This window comes from Dasypus novemcinctus, chromosome X (assembly GCF_030445035.2).
Source record: "Dasypus novemcinctus isolate mDasNov1 chromosome X, mDasNov1.1.hap2, whole genome shotgun sequence".
In the NCBI taxonomy this organism is placed as follows: domain Eukaryota; kingdom Metazoa; phylum Chordata; class Mammalia; order Cingulata; family Dasypodidae; genus Dasypus; species Dasypus novemcinctus.
The window spans coordinates 150,480,432-150,499,726 of NC_080704.1; the positions used below are offsets into that span (position 1 = coordinate 150,480,432).

The following is a 19,295-nucleotide window of genomic DNA, read 5'->3' on the forward strand; positions in this document are numbered from 1 at the left end:
TTAAGGACATATCTCATTTTCTCCACACATATACCAGGATAGTGACTTAGCAAACATGTCAACATTTTAAAACTTTTGTTTAAACGTGTATGGCAATACACATCATTTCAATAAAAAGTAATGACTTTCAGCTATGGGAAGGGGATTTATAAGTTAGCAAATCTAGAAAAAGAAGCTAATACACCAAATAAGAAACCAAAGTCAGTAATACAGATGTCTATTTTATTAAAAAAGTTACAAACAGGTAGACTGCAGGGTTGTCTTACAAAATGACAAGAATGAAATCTATTGGAAAAATTTTGCTTTTACAAATCTTTATAGATCATTGTTCAATGTTTGCAGTTATTATTCCAGATTTTACTTTTCACTGATAAAGTTACAGTACATTAGATCCATGATAATAGGTTACATGACTTTATTTGCAGAGCCCTACTGCAGTGATTTGAACAACTCCTAAACAGATGCCATAGTAAAGACAAGACATATATTGCATTTAATATTAATTTATTATCCTAATAAGCAACTTGACATGCAATCTATTGAGAAAGCTAAAATAACTTTTGGTCCCTTTTCTTAAAATGTGCTGGAGAAACCACTTTTAATCACTTTCCTGTGATTCCTGTTCATCCTAAGTGAATTCAAGTCAAATTTGCTGCTGAGGTCAATGACAATGAACACTGTAATTTCTTGAGAGTGACAGAGAAAACTACCCATAGGAACAAAATACTGCATTTAAAAAATCAGTAATCTCCAGAAAATTTAAATCATCATGAATTATTTGATTCCTTTATGATTTGACACAGCTAATAAAGATGAACCACAGTAACTTAACCTACTTGGAATTGAGCGTTTGGTTTTAAGTTTGGTATTAAAGTGCAAACTTAAATTAGGTACTCATTTCAAGCAGTTTAGAGAAATACAGAACAATGTTTCGATTGCCTCCACTCTTACAATTTCACCATAAAATTCAAAAGCTAAGAACAAGATTTCACTTTAAGGGAATTTGATCAGGAATCAAATGCAACACTATTTAAAAAAAGGAAATCAAAGTTTAATCAATTTCTACTCAATAATTAATGGTCATGCTGACCAATAAATCACATGAATGTAGATATCACTTTATTTGAACATCACACACAATATAAATTTAAAATTGCCACACCCTTTCATAAACCATCCATCACTGCATATATTAGATCTTTCCTTGACAAAGTTATTGAGCTATTATTATAGATCAAAAGTATAGTTTTGGTTTTTGTGTTTTTGTTTTGTTTTATTTAGAAGCATGTTCAAATGACTAAAGCTGGGCTCCTAAAATCGAGAACTTTGGTGCAGTAGGTGAGCTGCAGTTATTAAATTCTGCAAATTAAAAGCACACAACTAAAACCAAAGAAAAACCCAACAACAAAATACTGTCAAACTTACAAAATTTTAAGTTCATTGCTAGAAAAAGCGCTCGTTGCCATGATGTTAAAATTGAACCAAAAGATTACTCTTTATAAGTTTCCTGTCTGTTTCTATACCTGTGTCACTGTTAAAATGTTCAAGTATTCAGACAAAATGTGCTGATTAGGTAAACAACATGGAAGGCAATGGCTATTAGAAGCACATTTGCAAAAACAAAAAAATTGCCCAGAGACTTGGTGCTATTCTCTCTCCTGTTATACAGATTTTGTCTCTACTACGGACATGCTTCTTGAGAAGTAACTAAAAAGCAATTATGATAGTGCAAGAAAACTTTAACAAATATTGCTTTAAACTATTATTTAGAAGGACAAATATTAAGAACTAGAAAGTGTACATGAATTTATTCAAATTCCATTTACATGTGCAGAAGTTGACTAGATGTCAATTATAAGCCTGACAGGCAAAGCTGAGCTATCTCTGTTTAGGTATACAATTAATTTACCATGGATACAATATCCCTTTTCAAAGGCATTGCTAAGTAGGTCATAACTAAATTTAGAACTTCACAGAAAGGAAAATGTTAGTGCTGCAATCTGATGCTGTAAATGAGATTAAAACATGTGAAAATCTAATGGAATTGAATGCTTAACTCTTCAGCTAAATGCTCTACAGTCTATTTCAAATATCAATTGTAACTTTCAGAACATGTTAAGTGCAAAAACATGTCACCAGCTATACTTGAAGAAAAGGGATATTATATCCATACAGGTAAAATGTGATCTTGAGTTTCTTTTTACAACACTGCCACACGTAAACAACGTCTCAAAGTATTAGCCAACCATTTAAGGAGAAAGATTTTACAAATAGAATGAAGCACTGGTGCGAGGTAATATACAGAAGTAACCATTTGTTTAAGGCTCAATTTTTTCTCCATTATAACTTTTAAAAGGCATTGAGTAGGTAATACTGAGTTTGAGTATTTAATAAATACAAGCTGAGAGACTGATTAAAGAAATCAATTAAAATAGTAAAAATTAATCCTTGCATATTAGCCATCAATAAGAACTTAGAAAGCTATAAAAGGACTGATTGATAAAGAATAGTTTTTAAACATATGGTAAACGTGCTAAGCATTCCTGTTTAAGGTCAATGGATCTTGAAGGCCAAAGACCTTATCCACTTAATTAGATGTATGGCAGCATGCTGTAATAGAGACAGGTTTACCAAGGCTCAGTTCTGCAACCCAGGTTGTAAAGTTCTCCAAAGCAGCATCTGTGCAAATTTCCTCTGAGTTTTATCTGCAATTAAGATAAAAATGTTGTAAAAATGTAGAAATATGGTCTACAATTTAAAACGAGAATGCTGACAACAGATCAATATAGATACGGAAATGGTACCAGAATATATTAAGGTGAAATTTACTGTGTGTCTCATCAATTTAAGTTTAGGAAAAAAACCCCACAATTTTATGTGGTCCCGAAAAATCATCTAAAATTAGAAACACAGTAACCATGCTTTAAATTTATAATATCATACTCTGTGTGTGTGCGTGTGTAACTACTCTGGTTTATTTTTATATTATTATACTTTATACAATATTAAAAATGCTCTTGCTGGTTTAAAAGATCTTACAGTATAAAAAGTGTTGCAAATGGTACTTCTACTTTGAAGTTGGCCTCTTCATATTTTTAACTGGAAAGGGCATTATTAGAATTAAATGCATATTAATTATGATCTAATGATAGCATGCTAGCATTTTTCAAAAATTAGTTTGAGAATTAAAAACAAGAAAATGTGATTCAATTCTGGGTCCAGATATTGAGTACCAGGTAGGTGCCCTGGCTTGGGCTAGATGAGAAATGACAGTAGCCATACACATTTCCCACTCTGGTCTGCCCTCTGTTGGGACATCCACCCAACCAGAGGAACTTCTCCTATGATAGCGATTCCTCAGTCTCTGCTCTTACAGCTGATAAATTTGCCCCCTTCCAGTTAATTCTGGTGGTAGGAAAAAAAAAATCTATCATTCAGACACAATATCTTCCCCTGGTACCAAGTAGCTACTAGAGGAGTGGAATTATGTTGTGTTTTTTTTCTTTAAATACAAAAGATAAAAAAATATAAACTATATAAAGCCAGAAACAAAAAGAGCAAATATGAAAAAATGACAAGTAAAACCAATTCAATATCATTCTAAGGACTGCCAATGGTTACAATAAATGCAAAATTTTAATTTCATTTGACAACCGCAATCTATTAGTGTTCAAAGTATCTGAGAGAACTCTTTATTATTAGCAGCTATATCATAAAAATGATTACTTTTAAAGAAGATCCCTCCTTTAATGATTAATGAAATCCTGCCACTTAAACACACTAGGAAAATTAGAATAAAAGTTTGCCCTTTAGAATGGAAAGCTGAAGGCTAATCTGTGAATTGGTTAAAAAAAAAAAGATTGTAAATCTTTGGAAGTGAACAGAAATGGTGAAAGCACGTCATGGCGTTTGTAACTAGCAGAGCTCTTCTATGGGTATGACAGTGGTTGAAAGGGAAAGTCTGACATGTATATTACTAGAAGGAAAGGTAAAAAATGGGACTGTACACATCATAAAATCTCATGTGAAATACGAATATGGGTAAATTACATATATAAGACTGTTTTTACAAAACATAATACAAATAAACTAGAGAGACAAAAACAAAAAACAAGAGGCAGTTTACTGGGAAACCAACAATCAGGTAGATGATCTATAGGGTTTGTCTGTATTTGGAAGCATATCTCTTCCTACATCCTACAAAAAAATCCAATGACATATTAATGGAATATCAAATGGTAGATAAAACTCTATTATCCTGTGGAGAGCTAGACCTTTAAAACCATTTCTCATGTTTTATGAGTGTTGTATGGCAAATAAAAGATCCAGGCCTGAATTCACATCACAGTCTACTCAAGACTCATCTTAATACAGACAGCTTCATGTAAAAGACACTTTCTCAAATGAAGAGAGCTTTGGTCCTGAAGGTTACTCTCCAGAAACAGATACTACTCTAAGCATTGGTTATCTAGACTATCAAGTTCTACAAATTTCCACTGAATAAACTATTCACTGCTATATTAAAATCCTATAGAAAATTACAGCAAACTTTGAAGAGAATATATACAGTTTTTCTATATCATCATAGATTTTGCTTATTTTTAATGAAAACTGTGAAGCATGAGGAGACATCACCCATGACCCCACAGTCACGTAACTATAGTAAATGATTTTGTTCAACATAGTTTCTTAGTCAAAGAAGTATATACATACTCCCCCAAAAAATCAGTTTGCTTCTTTAGAAATTATTATGGAAACATTTTTTCTTAATTAAAATTAAGACTTTTTTGTAATTGAAGGGAACTGTTCATTACTATGGTGATTATGTAAGCTTGGGCAAATCCAGTTTCCTCACCATTAAAATGGGGATAAAAATACTTTACTCACAGGTAGTTGTAAAAATCACATAATTTAAGAAAGTATCTTATAAAGTATAAGTGGTTACATCAATGTCAGGTATTGTTTCCATTTCCCAACTAGATTATACATTTCTAGACCAGCATTATGTCTTTATCAGCCTTAGGACTTTATATTTTTTTAGCCTAGTTCAAATTTCTGTACCTACCTGAAAACAACAGTATTATATATATATTTATATATACAATTCCTAGTGTAGACTTTTTAGCAATTCATAGGGAAGGCTTTTTAATTCTCAATTAACTTGAATAAGATTGCTATATATTTTAATCCATATTTTCAAAACAAGCAATTGTAAACAGTTTTGGATTTTTAAATATGGCTATGACTCAAATAATGAGAACTTATGAGACAACTCACTTTAATACTGAGAAATAATGTTAATATTGAGAAAGTAAAATAGTTCTTGTTTATTTCTAGCCAAAATAAACATTAAGAATACAAACACCATGGAGCCTAGAGTGATTACAACTGAAAGTGGGAGGATTGCATCCAGCATCCAGGTGGAATCTGAGCCTCCTCTTGACATAGAGGTGCAATGGACACAACCAATCCAGTGTCCACATAGAAGAGGTGGCATTGGATTGGGAAAAGTGGACATGGTGGCTGATGGGTATGGGGAAAGGCAGGAAGAGATGAGAGGTGGAGGCGTCTTTGGGACATGGAGCTGCCCTGGATGGTGCTTCAGAGGCAATCACCGGACATTGTAAATCCTCACAGGGCCCACTGGATGGAATGGGGGAGAGTATGGGCCATGATGTGGACCATTGACCATGAGGTGCAGAGGTGCCCAAAGATGTACTTACCAAATCCAATGGATGTGTCATGATGATGGGAGGGAGTGTTGCTGGGGGGGGGGGAGAGGTGGGGTGGGGGGGGTGGGGTTGAATGGGACCTCACATATATATTTTTAATGTAATATTATTACAAAGTCAATAAAATAAAAAATAAAAAAAAAGGAAACCCCCCCCCCCAAAAAAAAGAATACAAACAGCTTACCATATTAAATAAAAGATGATATATTCATCACTTTACCCCCTCCTAAAACCTGGTTAACATTTGGTTCATCCACATTCCACAGACCGACAATATTCTAGTAAAATCAAGGGACATACATAAATACCTGGGTCAGACTCAACAATATTAATATTAGGCATAATTTTAAATAAAGGGTTCATACCAGCTACTATGAAAAAAATACATTATAATCTTCTGCAGAATAAATCCTGATGCAAAAGCTTGCATTAAGCAAAAAGGATGGTCTGTTTCAGATTAAAATTTCACAGAATGAGAAATATAAATGTTATTGCTCCAGCAGTGTGACAGCAATGTTTGCAGAGCACTAACACTCATTCACTAAAAAAAAAAGATATATCCCAGAAGCTTAGAGGTAGCTGGTCAAACTAGTACTTTTTTAACCCCAAGATATCACATCCAGTCACACACTGCAAAGTATAACTTGTCACTTGCAAGAACGCAAGTTATCCCTGTCCTTACTCTCAAGTTTCCAGGAAGACACCCAACAAATCTTACTTCTGGAAGTTTCTACTTGTAGTTTTCCTTAACTGCTTAGTTTTACTTTTTCAGTAAAAAAAAAAAAAAGTCTAAACTTTTTGCTCAGGAAATTGTGGAGTAGGGTCTCCCTAGTGGGGAAAATTGGTACACAGGATTACCACACACAGAACTGAAAGAACAAAGATCATTATTTATATGTCAGCCTGAAGAAAAAGATTCTTGATTCAAGACTAGCACATCATTTCACGTGGCAGCAGAATGCCTAGGACATTAACAAAGGCTCCTGAAAGGCTTAGCAGTTTATGAATGTTATCTTAGCCTTGCTGAACTTAGTATTTCTAAATACAATGGAATTTTTTATGAGCATTTTATCATATTTTTCTGAAGCTACATAGATCACAAAAAAATGTTACATTAGAAAATAAGAGGTTCCCACATATCCCATATCCCCCCACCCCGCACTCCTCCCACATCAACAATCTCCATCATTGCGGCACATCCACTGCATTTGGTGAATACATCTTGGAGCACTGCTGCACCACATGGATCATAGTTCACATTGTAGTTTACACTCTCCCCCAGGAGACTGAGTGGGTTATGGCAGGGTATATAATGTCCAGCATCTGTCCCTGCAATATCATTTAGGACAACTCCAAGTCCCAAAAATGCCCCCACATTACATCTGTTCCTCTCTCTCCCTGCCCTCAGCAACTATCGTGGCCACTTTCTTCATATCAATGCTACAGTTTCTTCCATTACTAGTCAAAATAGTTCTATAGTATAATAGCAGTAAGTCCACTCTGATGCATATTTTATTCCTCCATCCTGTGGACCCTGGGATGGTGATGTCCACTCCACCTCTATATCAAGAGGGGGCTTAGATCCCACATGGTTGATGGATGTGATTCTCCTGCTTGGAGTTGTAGGAACTCTCAGTTCCCTAAATACAATGGAATTTACTTTCATTCTTTCTCTCTCTTTTAAGCAAATATAAATGTACAACCCATTATGACTGATTATAGTTTAAATATATTAAGTATAGTTTAAAATTTTCTTCCGGTTTTTAGACATACAATATTCTGGGGAGTTAACCAAAGGACTTTTTTCCCAAATTCTACTCAATTTATTCATTTTTTAAAAAGACATTACATTAAAAAAATATGAGGTCCCCATTCACCCCCACCGCCCCCACCCCACCACTCTCCCCACAGTAACACTTTCCCCCATCATCATGTCATATCCATTGCGTCTGGTGAGTACATCTCCGGGCATTGCTGCACCCCATGTCCCGTGTTCCACACCATAGCCCACAAGGACTTTTCTTTTAAATGAATTTCCTTTCGATTTTTACATGGCATTTTCATATCCAAGTTAAATATTAGTTATATTAGTAAAACACCACACTGGAATTCTGTTGATAGAGGTCATGTTTCTGTTAAATATCTTGTTTCTTTACTCAACTCTAATTTGCATAATAGTTTCAAAGCTTTTTGGGAGTGGGGTGGGAGGACTAAGTCATGAAAAGTGTTCACGTATCACCCATTAAACAGAGAGCAAAGGCTGAGCCTATGACACAGAATCATTGAATGAAGGAGGAACCATGGTTTAAAGAGAGTATATGTGCCCTAAAATTTATGGTGAACCCAGGGTAGAAGGGAAGGGCTAATCTATTTTTCCTATGTTCTAGACTTTTCTAAATCTTCAAAAGGTCAAATGAATTTGATGAGCTACTTGATGAACTCAATTCTGAGATCTCAATGTGACCATGTCCACTGATAATAAGCAGCAATGTGAGCTGTTGATCCCAATAGCTTGCTTTTAAACCAGGTAGGACTTCTGCTCTCAACTCTAAATTGCTTATTTGCTGAGCCTGATATTCCTACAACTGTAGCAAGTCAAAGGAATTTTGAAGTATGTTTTTTGGTAGGATGTACTTCCCACAGCTGACAGGACATAAGTTTTTCTTGGTGATATTATCTTCTGAATTTCAGACTTTCACTGAGAAATAATCCCACAAGGAGAATCTTTCCTGTAGTATGGTTAGAACACTTCCTCAGTGGCAATGCTCCAACTCCATGATACAATTTTTGTTAATTCTACTGATGGCTCCTTCTAAGCCAGAGAGGTAATGGAGTAAAATTGAATGGCTCATATGCATTTCATTTGGCAATAAAAGCCTCATCTTGAGGTTAAAATGAAGCAATTAAAGAGGGAGCAGATATACAAAGAGTCATTCTAACCACCAACACCTCCAAGCTCAGAGCTCCTCTAACTAGGCACCCAGCCACTCTGAACAGTCCCAGACCATGAACGTTGTGGATGTCAGTGAAGGTTTAGGAAAATAAGGGGCAACAGTGAGCGCAAAGCAGCTCTGCCCTTTCCCTCAACCCCAGGTCCATTGAAACCTTTATGGTATACAAAACTCCCAAAGCAGCTTCCTCCTCCTTTCAAGGGCTTCATGTCATAGGATCCACTTTGACTTGCCATGTGTAGTGGATGGCAGATGAGCATTTAAAATAAGCTACATCCCCCACCTCCACCCCCCACTCACAGTGACATGCAAAATACAGCAGGGGGGAAAAGGGAGGTATCTAACAAAACTAACTTCTGCAACAGAATTCCACCCTAGTGTTTTAACTGATAGGATGAATAGTTAACTTGGATATGAAAATACCAGCACTTTAAAGTACAAAACATTGAGTTAGTTTTGATGATTTTCCTCTCATACTTGCTAAATCCCCAGCATGTCAAGAAAGCTGGAAAAATCATTAGAAAATATTCTGATTCCACATTTTTATTTATTTAAAAAAAGCTGAAATGTTAGCCAACTCCATTGTATTTAGAAATAATAAGTCCAGCTAACTAAAATGACATTCATAGATGGTTAAGCTCTTCAGGAGCCTTTGTTAACATCCCAGGCATTCTGCTGCCTTGTGAAATGATGTGATAAGTGTTGAATCAAGAATCTCCCTTTTTCTTCAAGCTGACATATATAATGAACTGGGGCTGACATAAATAATGATCTTTGTTCTTTCAATTCGATTCCTGGTGTTTGGTACTCTTATGCACCATTTACTCTTGTTGGGAAAACCCCTTACATAATACACTGAGAAAAATTTTCTAAAATCTTGCAGAAGACCTTCAAATGTAGTGAAGAATACCCTTTTTATTCGTGTTTGCTTTTTTAAAAATAACTTTCATCAGTGCTGGACTGAGCTATAGGAATCCTTGCAAAATGATATTTGAAAAATAATTCAATTTGTTAAAAGGGTCTAGTGGGGTCTAACCAAATTGTCACACTTAATGGATACATTTATTGTACTTCCTCTTTCCTTTTAAGGAATCAAATCAACTGAATGTTTTAGGGTGTTATTTTGCTCATTCCTAGCATTCCCTGTTTGGAATCCACCTCCATCCCTCACCCACCCCCTCAAATCCTACCCATTCTTCAAGGCCTGACTCAAATGCTATTGCTCCCCAATCCCTTTAAGTCAGTGGTTCTCTCCACCCCAGGGGACATTTAGTAATATCTAGAGATATTTTAAAATTTTTTTAGATTTTTTTTTAAATTTCTCTCCCCTCCCCCCCCCCCCCCCCCCAGTTGTCTGCTCTATGTTCATTCCCTGTGTGACTGCTTCTATCCTTATCAGCGGCACCGGGAATTTATGTTTCTGTTTGTTGTGTTATCTTGTTGTGTCAGCTCTCCGTGTGTGTGGCGCCATTCCTGGGCGGGCTGCAGTTTCTTTCGCGCTGGCGGCTCTCCTTACGGGGCACACTCCTTGCGCGTGGGGCTCCCCTATGCGGGGGACACCATTGCGTGGCACGGCATTCCTTGCACGCATCAGCACTGTGCGTGGGCCAGTTCCACACGGGTCAAGGAGGCCCGGGGTTTGAACCGCGGACCTCCCATGTGGTAGTTGGACGCCCTAACCACTGGGCCAAGTCCGCTTCCCTAGAGATATTTTTAGTTGTCACAACTAGGGAGTATGTGTGTGTGTGCCTGTGCACGTGTACGCGCTACTGGCACCTAGTGGGGACAGGCCAAGGTTGCTGCTAAACAACCTTCAATGCAAAGGACAGCCCCAAAACAAAAAATTATCCAGTCCAAAATGTCAATGGCTGATAAACCCTGCTCTAGCTGGATGCCGTTTCCTCCTTTCCCTGAACCATTACAGAGCTGTCTTTTACTTCTTTGCTATTATTATTAGAGTAATACCAAAACAGTCATCCCTAACAACAATATACCTAAACAGCTAACTGCCCACTATTTACACCAATAAAGAAGAGCTATGATATGGTTAATAAAAGATGTTCTTCAAAGCACTTCCTGGTAAGCTCCTCAGTCAGTAAGGAAGTCAGGCATGAAGACAGTGCAAAAAGAATGTGGCCCTGCTTCCAAACTTAAAGGTGAGGAAACACTCCTGGGAGCCATGCAGATAAAGAGATGTTGGGCAAGATACCAGTGACCCAAATTGAAGGGTGGTAGGAAAGAAATGTGAGGAATGATCAGAAGCAGTTCTTAGAGCATTCATAAGCTTTAACTCTCAAGTAAGAGCAACCAGTTAACAGGTAACATCAGTCTTTCTGACTTGAGTCTTATTTCTAAATTGGACAAAGTACTCTTCTAAATATTAAGGACAAACATTTCTCAAATCATCCTTGCCTGTCAAAGTTTGATCTTTTAGATATGAAACTTGAGAAACTACACAGATCCATGATTGAAGCTACAGAATTCAAAATTCACCGCCTATTTTTTAGATAAATTAACCACAACCTTTGCTAGCCTCAGATTACAGATTTCCATATAAATCCATTCAATCTTATTTGATGTCAGAAAGAGAACTGCATATAGTATGCTTTGTTCAAAAAGAACTTGGTCAGGGAATTCCCTTTGATTTTTCAGAAATTCAGCTGATTAGCTATTTTATTTCAAGGCCCTCTTCATGTGTGTATTCTGCTTATAAAAACAAAAACCAAACCAAAAACCCTATGCAGGTAGCTTGCTCCATTACTAAAGAAATAAGCAATTATTGGTATTAGTAATATTTTCTGGTTTTTAGTATAGTATTCAACCAAAAATGTAGGACTTAAACACAGTTAGCTTAAGAAAAAAATATATAAAATGAAATAAACTCAAAACTAACCATAAGGAACTTTAGTTTAGCTTTAGAAATTATCCACTTGTCAAATGTTGGCCCTGTACATGGATGAGACCAATTTTATTCAGTTTACTTCCTATATTTGCATACATTAAAAAGAAAACTGGGAACAATTTGTGGGAGTTGGTTAATTTTTAAATAAAGATTACAAAACTAGAAGTTTGTACACTTACGTCATCTACCCATTTAGGAAGTATCAGTTAGAGAAATACAGTGTAATGGTAAAGATGCAATCACCACAGAACTTGTTCAAACTTGAAGCTGGCTTACCACTGAAACAAGGAGATTAAGAGAGCAAGAACGTGGGACTTGCTCACCTACATCTACCTGTCTCAAGAGGAATGTACTACAAAGGCAACACTATCAACAAAATATATGCTGCACTATAGTTTGAACAGTGACTTTATATGATAACAGATGTAGCCAGACATAAGAAAATAAATGAGTTTTCATCATATTCTGGTATGCTAAAAGGCTGACAAGTACAAGTGTTTTGTATAAAGCACTGATGCCATTCTTCATTTTCAAAGATGACACTACCTGGCAGGAAACCCTGTCTGAAAAATAAATCAGGGACTGTTAGTCTTTTCTCCAGGGAGCATATATAAAACCAGACCTTTGATTAGGAAACGTCACTGCGATCTGAAATGCCTGCTGCCATTTGCAACACTGCCTCTTAGACTTGAGGTCAGCCTTGGTTCAAAAAGATCAATTCCATCCCTGATATTGCCAGGCTAGTCTGGCATTTGCTGTCATTTCTCAGTCATCCACAGTATTGGTTGTTTTATCTTATTATCTAAGCGTTACTGTCTAAGTGTGACTTTCTGGTCAAATACAATCTAAATAAAAAGATTAGGCTATGAATAAAATAATTTCATTTTAAATGTACAGCAAGCTTACATAATCTTAGTTTTCAAAAAACTCATTCATTTAAAAACTTTATTAAGTTATCATTTAGTTCAATGAAAGGTTTGAGTCTTTTGTTATTGTCCTTAACTACATTTTTTGTAACACTGTATAAATAATGTTCCCTGTGCTTAGGATGGTCTCTTCTAACACATCACAGATTATTTATCCACACTCTCATTCGAACCATATATTCACTATGAAGTCAAGGTACACTGTGATACTATAATTTGTTATTATAATCAGAGGTCACTTAAACCCCTTGAGTGCAAGGTACAGATGAACTTGATAAAATAAGCTTCCTGTTAAATCAAGCACTTGGGTGATGAGTAAATTGAAGATTTCAATTATAGCAGCTCTCTAGCCCAGGATATAAAAGCCCAGCAGACATAACAAAACTAATCATCTCCTCAAATATTACTGAATGCCGTCCTGTACATTTTGGATGCTAAATCAGTAAGACATGAAAAAGGTTTTTATCTTTTAACTCACCCCAAAGAAATATTACTAATAAGGCAGAAAGGCAAGAACAGTAAATCACTTTAAAAATAAATCTTGGTAATGAAAATAAAGCCAATTTCTCACCTTCTTTTTGCTTATCTGTATTTTTTGTACTTTCCACACTGAACGCTGACTGCTTTTGTGCTAAGGAAAATGTTATATTAGAAATAAAGAAATGGATTTATGGTAGCACAATGTGTATTAATATTAACCAATCTTTTGTCATGCTGGATCAAAGACAGAACACCACCTAGCTCATACATTTCCATCAACAACTAACCTGCTCGGTATGGCCATGATTGAGGTTATCTTTTTTTACTGGACAACGCAAGTTGTACAACACTGATCTTGCTTCTCGGGCAGGGATGAATAGTTCATTTGCCTGACGATCTCAGCAAAAAGTTCATCCACCATTGATTTACTTTTTGCCGATGTCTCCATGAAAGGACAGCCCCATTCTTGAGCCAGAGCTCTGCCTTCTGAAGACATAACCTCTCTTTCTGGTTCCAGATCCACTTTATTTCCTACTAGGATTAGTGGAACTTTTTCATATCTCTTCACTCTGACAATCTGATCTCTCATTGGCTTGATATCCTATTTGAACAATCACAAAGAGAAAAAAAATTACACTGCTTGTATAATCATAATGGAAATATTAAAATATCAGTTATTCCTCAGTGAGAATATTAAGCTGCATCCAGACCAAAATCATACACCCAAATAAAGAAAATATTTTCTGCATTTAATTAGGAACTAGATAATTTCTACAAGCCCTACATACCAGATTTATGTTAAGAATCATATAAAACTCAAGTTGCATACTACTAACCTTACGACTCACATAATCACTTCTTTCCCCCAGTCTCTACTGATTAAAAAAGTAAGTTCTCCAAATACGATTCATCCATTCCTACATGAGTATGTTTGGCCAGCTCCCTAAACCTGCCTGATTGTCATCATCACTCCTTGTTAACACCTGTTATCCTAGCACAGAACTGCTGCATCTATGCATTCCTAGCCATTTAGCAAGAGCATCTGAGAGAAAATGTTTTAGGTGGGAACAAAAACACTTTAGAATATCTAGAGGACCAAAATTAAAAACAGATTCATGCATTTCAATGTTTCATTTTAAATTTAATGGTATGCCTTTATCTCAGTAAAATCAAACATCTTAAAACACACTTATATATACTGGAAACTTAAATACACTAGAAACCATTTTAGCAGCATAGTGAACAATGAAGGGGAATTCGAGGGTAGAAAGAAATCATTACTTTTCTTCACATACCTTCATTTTTACTACTTGAACTTTTCCATATGTATTTCTTTTTCTAATTAAATAGCCAACTAATTTCAAAAAATAAAAAGATTCTTAACAATTCTCCAGTAGCATCAATTTAGGGAGGAAAAAAGTACTGATCTGAGATGGTATAGATTTAATCCTAATACCACAATTAAAAAATGTTTTTCATAACCTTAAGGTTTGACTTAAATATAAAACCTATGTTTAATTTGAACAGTTAGAGTAAACACAGAATACACCCATGCAGGATGAAGGAAAACCAGGGGACTGAAAATTTAGGGGAAAATACTGTTATTTGCTATTTGTGGCAATTTTGTTTGATCATTTATCAATTCAATCCTCTATGATGAGCTTTTTTTCCCTTTGCCCTTTTGGAAGCACAAGTCCAGCTGAGATCCAAACTTAACGGCATTTAGGCTCAAAACAGTAAAAGTCTTTATGGAAATGATGGTATAGTTTATTCTCTCTCCATTTATGTTGACAACAGAAGTGGATATAATAATGGATATCTTATGAAAAATCCTTAAGGGATTTCCAGCCTCAAGAGAGTCAGCTAATCTGAGGATCCTTTAGAAAATGTCCATCAAACAGCACCTTTAGTACTTTGGCACTTTGGGGGCCGGGGGCAGAATGCTTTTATGGTTCTATTGCTTTGGGAGTTAAGCCTACATAAAATGAACTTTACTTTGGTTGCAATAGCTTTGATTTATTTACTCAGAACTTAACATCTTAAAAAATTTTTTTGGAAGTTGTTATATTAGTCAGGTTACTGGAAAAGTTTGCCACGGTACTTTAGTTTAAAATACTAAGGAAAGTGAAATTAGTAAAATGTATCAGCTAAAGCACTTAGTCTCTTAAGTAAACAACATTAAGTGCATACCTTTAAATGCAGAAAAAACATCCATTTCCTAAGTCAATGTAAGTCAATATAATGGGTCAATATGAGGTTATTTATTTCCAAGGAATAAATAGCAACATTTATTGCATCTCTTAAAATAACATTAAACCTTTGGTCTATCTCACAGTGAAGGACAGGTCAGATTTTCCTAAGAAATTGGACTGCATCCTGTTTGGCCACCCAGCCAGGATCAGAAATTTGCATTTTCTATAAATATAGTAAATATTACCAGAAACAATTTGGACCTACCACAGAAAAAGGAAAGCCATTCTTGCTTTTCTGTTGGTTATTAATTCTGAATACTAGTATTTTCAATTAGCAATTTTCCTTTATACCACACATCCTAAGTAAGTAAAATGCCTAGAAGGCAGGTCTTGAGTTCTTTATCTTGCAGCAGTAAGATTTATGATTGGAATTGAGAAACTTGGGTGAAAATAGAGGGGGAGGGGAGAAGCAGAGAGGGCTTATCTGTGCAAAAGATAATGGACTCAAAATAATTTTCCTTTCAAAGTGCTGTATTTATCCGAGATTATCTGTTAAATATTGTGTTCTGTTGAGCAGAGTAACCAATACTTGTTGGCTTGAACAAGCAACCTCAGATTGTATTCCAGGCTAAGTAAACGCGGACTGGCTTATTTCTTGTTCACTTTTCTTTGATTTAAATACAACTTTAAGATATTTGTTGCCGGTTGTTACTTTACCCCTCTCCATAAACAAACCGATACTTTGCCGTGCGAGGAACTTCAAAAATGTCCCATGCGTAACTTTCAAAAGCAAAACGCGGTCATTAACGCACATTTCAGGCAACCCTGAAGTAGATGTAAGGCTTACCACACCCCTTTCTAACAAATCACAAGACTTGGTTTGGTTACCTGAAAAGACTGTTGATTAACCAGACTATAAACGAGGATGAAACCTTGGCCGTTTTTGATGTAGAGATCTCTCATGGAGGCAAACTGCTCAGTTCCTGCGGTGTCCAGAATTTCCAGCACAGAGGGGGAAGAGTCCACTTCGATCTCCTTGCGGTAGAAATCTTCAATGGTGGGGTCATATTTCTCAATGAAAGTCCCAGTGACAAACTGCACAGTAAGGGCAGATTTGCCAACCCCTCCGCTCCCTAACACCACTACCTTGTATTCCCTCATGAGTCTCACCTTCACCAACTCCTACCAGAGGAGGGGAGGGGGGACAACACCCCGCTAGCTGCGGCTGGCTAGGCGAGGCGGAAGGTGGGCGGAAATCTGCGAACTGGGGAGGAGAGTGCGGAGAAGCCAAGGGCCCAACCGGGGAAGAAGAGGAAGTTAGAGGCGGGGGAGGGGAAAGCGCGAAGTGTCGGGGTGGGTGGGGATGGGACGGTAATGCCCTTCCTATAGGAACTGAAGCCCAGGCAGGGGGGCGTGGGGACCTGGGCGAGCCCGGGAGGATCCCAAGCGAGGGTGGGGGCAAGACGGGCCCCTCTGAAGGGAAAGGCTGGGGGGGGGGGGGCTGCAGAAGGGGGCCCCAGAGGGAAGCGGGCGTCCGAGGAGCACCCCGCCCCCGCCCTTCACACCAAGTGGCCCAGGGACCCCGCTTCCAGCTCGCTCCGCGGAGCCGGCCCAGGCCTGCGGGCTCCGCTTTCAGTCACTGCCGCCCGGGCGGGTCTCCGGGCCCCGGCTCCCCCGGGGGTCGTCCGGCCGGCCTGCGAGGGCGAGAGTGGAGCGCGTTACCCGCCCGACCTCCGCCACCCTTCGCTCCCACCCGACCCGGGCTGCCGCCACCGCCGCTTACCCTGCCGTCCGCGTCCGCCCGCCCGCCCGGGAGGCTCTGTCACGCCAAAGCCATGGCCACCGGCCGGCTCCTGGGTCTCACCGCCGCCCCAGCGCTGCCGCTCGCGGAGGAGAAAGGGGCGGAGGGCCGTCCGGCGGCGGCGGCGGCGGCGGCGGCCGCAGGGACTCCAGGCGAGCCCACGTCTTTTTTTTCTCACCCACCCCCCACCCCCCCCCAGCACGCACCCGGAAGGGTTTCCCTGACACACTGGCTGAGGTGCCCCAGTTCCCCCAGACTGGACGGGATCACTTCCGGTGGGGAAAGTCCCACCTCTTCTGGACTGGCTGGGTGGCGCTGGGGCCGCGCCCTGCCGAGGCGGCGGGCGGGCTGGGGCGGTTTCGGGCCGGGGCGGCGGCCGCGCCTGGGGCCTCTTGGAGACCTCCAGCGTCCCCCGATCCCGCCCGCTGCCGCTGCTGCAGGACGGTCCCACCTCCCAGCCCTGTGAAGCCCCTCCACGGCTGAGGCTCCCCGAGCTGGGCCTGAGGACTTCTCATCCTTGGCCAGGATCGGACCGCCTGCCAATAATCTAGTGACCGGGAGAAGGCCAAACATCCCTGGATTCGAAGTTGCAGGGAAAGAAAACCGTCGAGAAAGTTGATTCTCTTTGCTGGTATTTCCTCCATTTGATATTTTTTCTAAGAAATTCATGCAAACTACCCCCCTAGACTTCATTAGCACTCCCATTTCCTGTGTTACTTAGCTGTGCCTGGCAAATAATTCAACACATAAACACAATACTTTTATCATCTTACAAATCTGCCCTGACACCATCAGCAAAAGCACAAGTCACTCCTTTTTCTTATCACAAAGCTGTAAAACAACAGCATTAAGAGAGAGACTTCTGATACTCTACTCCGTTTTGCCTCTGTTGGATCCCAAGGACCACATAACAGAAAGGGTAACCAATATTCAGGGAAGAATTGATTGGAAATTGTTTAGGCCTGCGGAATAATTTCTTTCCATCATTGATTATCTGCATGGATAGCAATTTGCACAGCTAACTCTTCCACTTTAAAGTTTATTTTAATGTTCATCCTTCATAGTCACTGAAATTCAAAAGCAATAACTAGTGTTAGACACTAAGTTTCTATTTTTAGATAAAATTGTTACTTCTTACATATTTTTCACTCTGACTGCAGACTTTCTGTTTGTAAACCTTTTGTCAGATCTACAGTGCCCCAGGGTCAGAAGGCTAGGTCTTATTTTCAGCAGGTCACTCCCTTTTTAATTCAAGCCTGCACCCAGAAACCTGAGAGAAACACGGTGGCCAGTCTAGTTCAATGGAATCCTAATTCCCTTACTTGCAAGCCCAGACAGACAAACTGTATAAAGAGAGATTTATTACCAAACCCAAATTGTTGGACATTAGAAAACAGGCAAATTACAGTAGTGTGGCCCACCCTGAGTATTCCCCAGTGTCACTTACCGTATCCAAAGGATCGTTTAGTTCAGTTTCTCCTTGGCCCAGGGCTGGTGCAATCGCTTCAGCGAAGTCCCCAGCTCTGGCTCCAGCTGGCCTGGGTCTCGCCTCATATCTGAGGCACTGCCCTCTGCTGGAAAAGGTTTGTTCTATGAGTTATGAGTCTCCCCATAGGTCACTGCTCCTTTCACACGTGCTGTTGCCTGATTTGGAGCTCTGCTGCCCATCTCCTAGTCTAGCTGTCTCCAGACTGTCTGGTAGAATCCACAGCCCTCCAGGAGACCTGCTCGTAATTGAGTCTGGAAATTCCTCTTCTGATCCAGTCAATGTTGAGCAATCTTAGCAAGTCTCTGCTCTATCCTAAACTGTCAAAACATGGAGCTCTCCTTTTTGAAGCCATCCCACCTGTTGGCGAATGCAATATTGTTGACTGTGTTAGCCATGCTTTGGAGAGAATTGTTTCTTCACACAGTGGAACATACTTCTCCCCTCCAAATGGAGTCCTTTTGGGTCAGTCTCATCAGTTAAAGGATTGCCAAGTGTCACACTCAGCCTGAAGATCCTTCTAAACTTTCTTAGGAAAGGGATTCATTACAGCATCTTTTAGGAAAACAAAGACTTGGAAGTAACTTGAATGTCTTCCACCACACAATTTAAAAATATATATAAGGATACATTTACAAAATGGAATACTATGTAGCTAGTTAAAAAATACATAGACTTGTAAATACTGACCTGAAAAGAAGCCCAAGATACATTGTGGGACTGAAAAGAAAGATACTAAACAAATAACATAGTTGCTTCCATTTATGTAAAATATGTCAGTACATGTGCAATAGTTTAATATAGTTATATAGCCGTTAAAATCTG

The 19,295-nt window shown here is 38.6% G+C and overlaps 1 protein-coding gene across 2 annotated transcripts; it reads right to left on the reverse strand.

The window, feature by feature from the left end:
* Window positions 1-208: 208 nt before the first annotated feature.
* On the reverse strand, window positions 209-18,524 carry RAP2C (RAP2C, member of RAS oncogene family). Of its 2 annotated transcripts, none has more exons than XM_058292268.2 (4): window positions 18,432-18,524; window positions 16,072-16,877; window positions 13,279-13,592; window positions 209-2,705 (listed from the first exon to the last, which is right to left on the reverse strand). In XM_058292268.2, exons 2-3 carry the CDS (start codon window positions 16,342-16,344, stop codon window positions 13,314-13,316), a joined length of 552 nt encoding a protein of 183 aa, XP_058148251.1. In that variant the 5' UTR covers window positions 16,345-16,877; window positions 18,432-18,524; the 3' UTR covers window positions 209-2,705; window positions 13,279-13,313. The 2 variants fall into 2 exon arrangements, with proteins under 2 accessions (XP_058148251.1, XP_058148252.1); XM_058292269.2 differs by lacking the exon at window positions 18,432-18,524 and adding an exon at window positions 16,967-17,180.
* Between the last annotated feature and the right edge of the window lie 771 nt (window positions 18,525-19,295).

Coding starts and splice junctions, on each gene's coding strand:
- RAP2C (XM_058292268.2), bottom strand. CDS start 16,344: ATGAGGGAATACAAGGTAGTGGTGTTAGGGAGCGGAGGGGTTGGCAAA. Junction 13,593..16,071: donor TTAATCAACAGTCTTTTCAG/GTAACCAAACCA, acceptor TTGTTCAAATAG/GATATCAAGCCAATGAGAGA.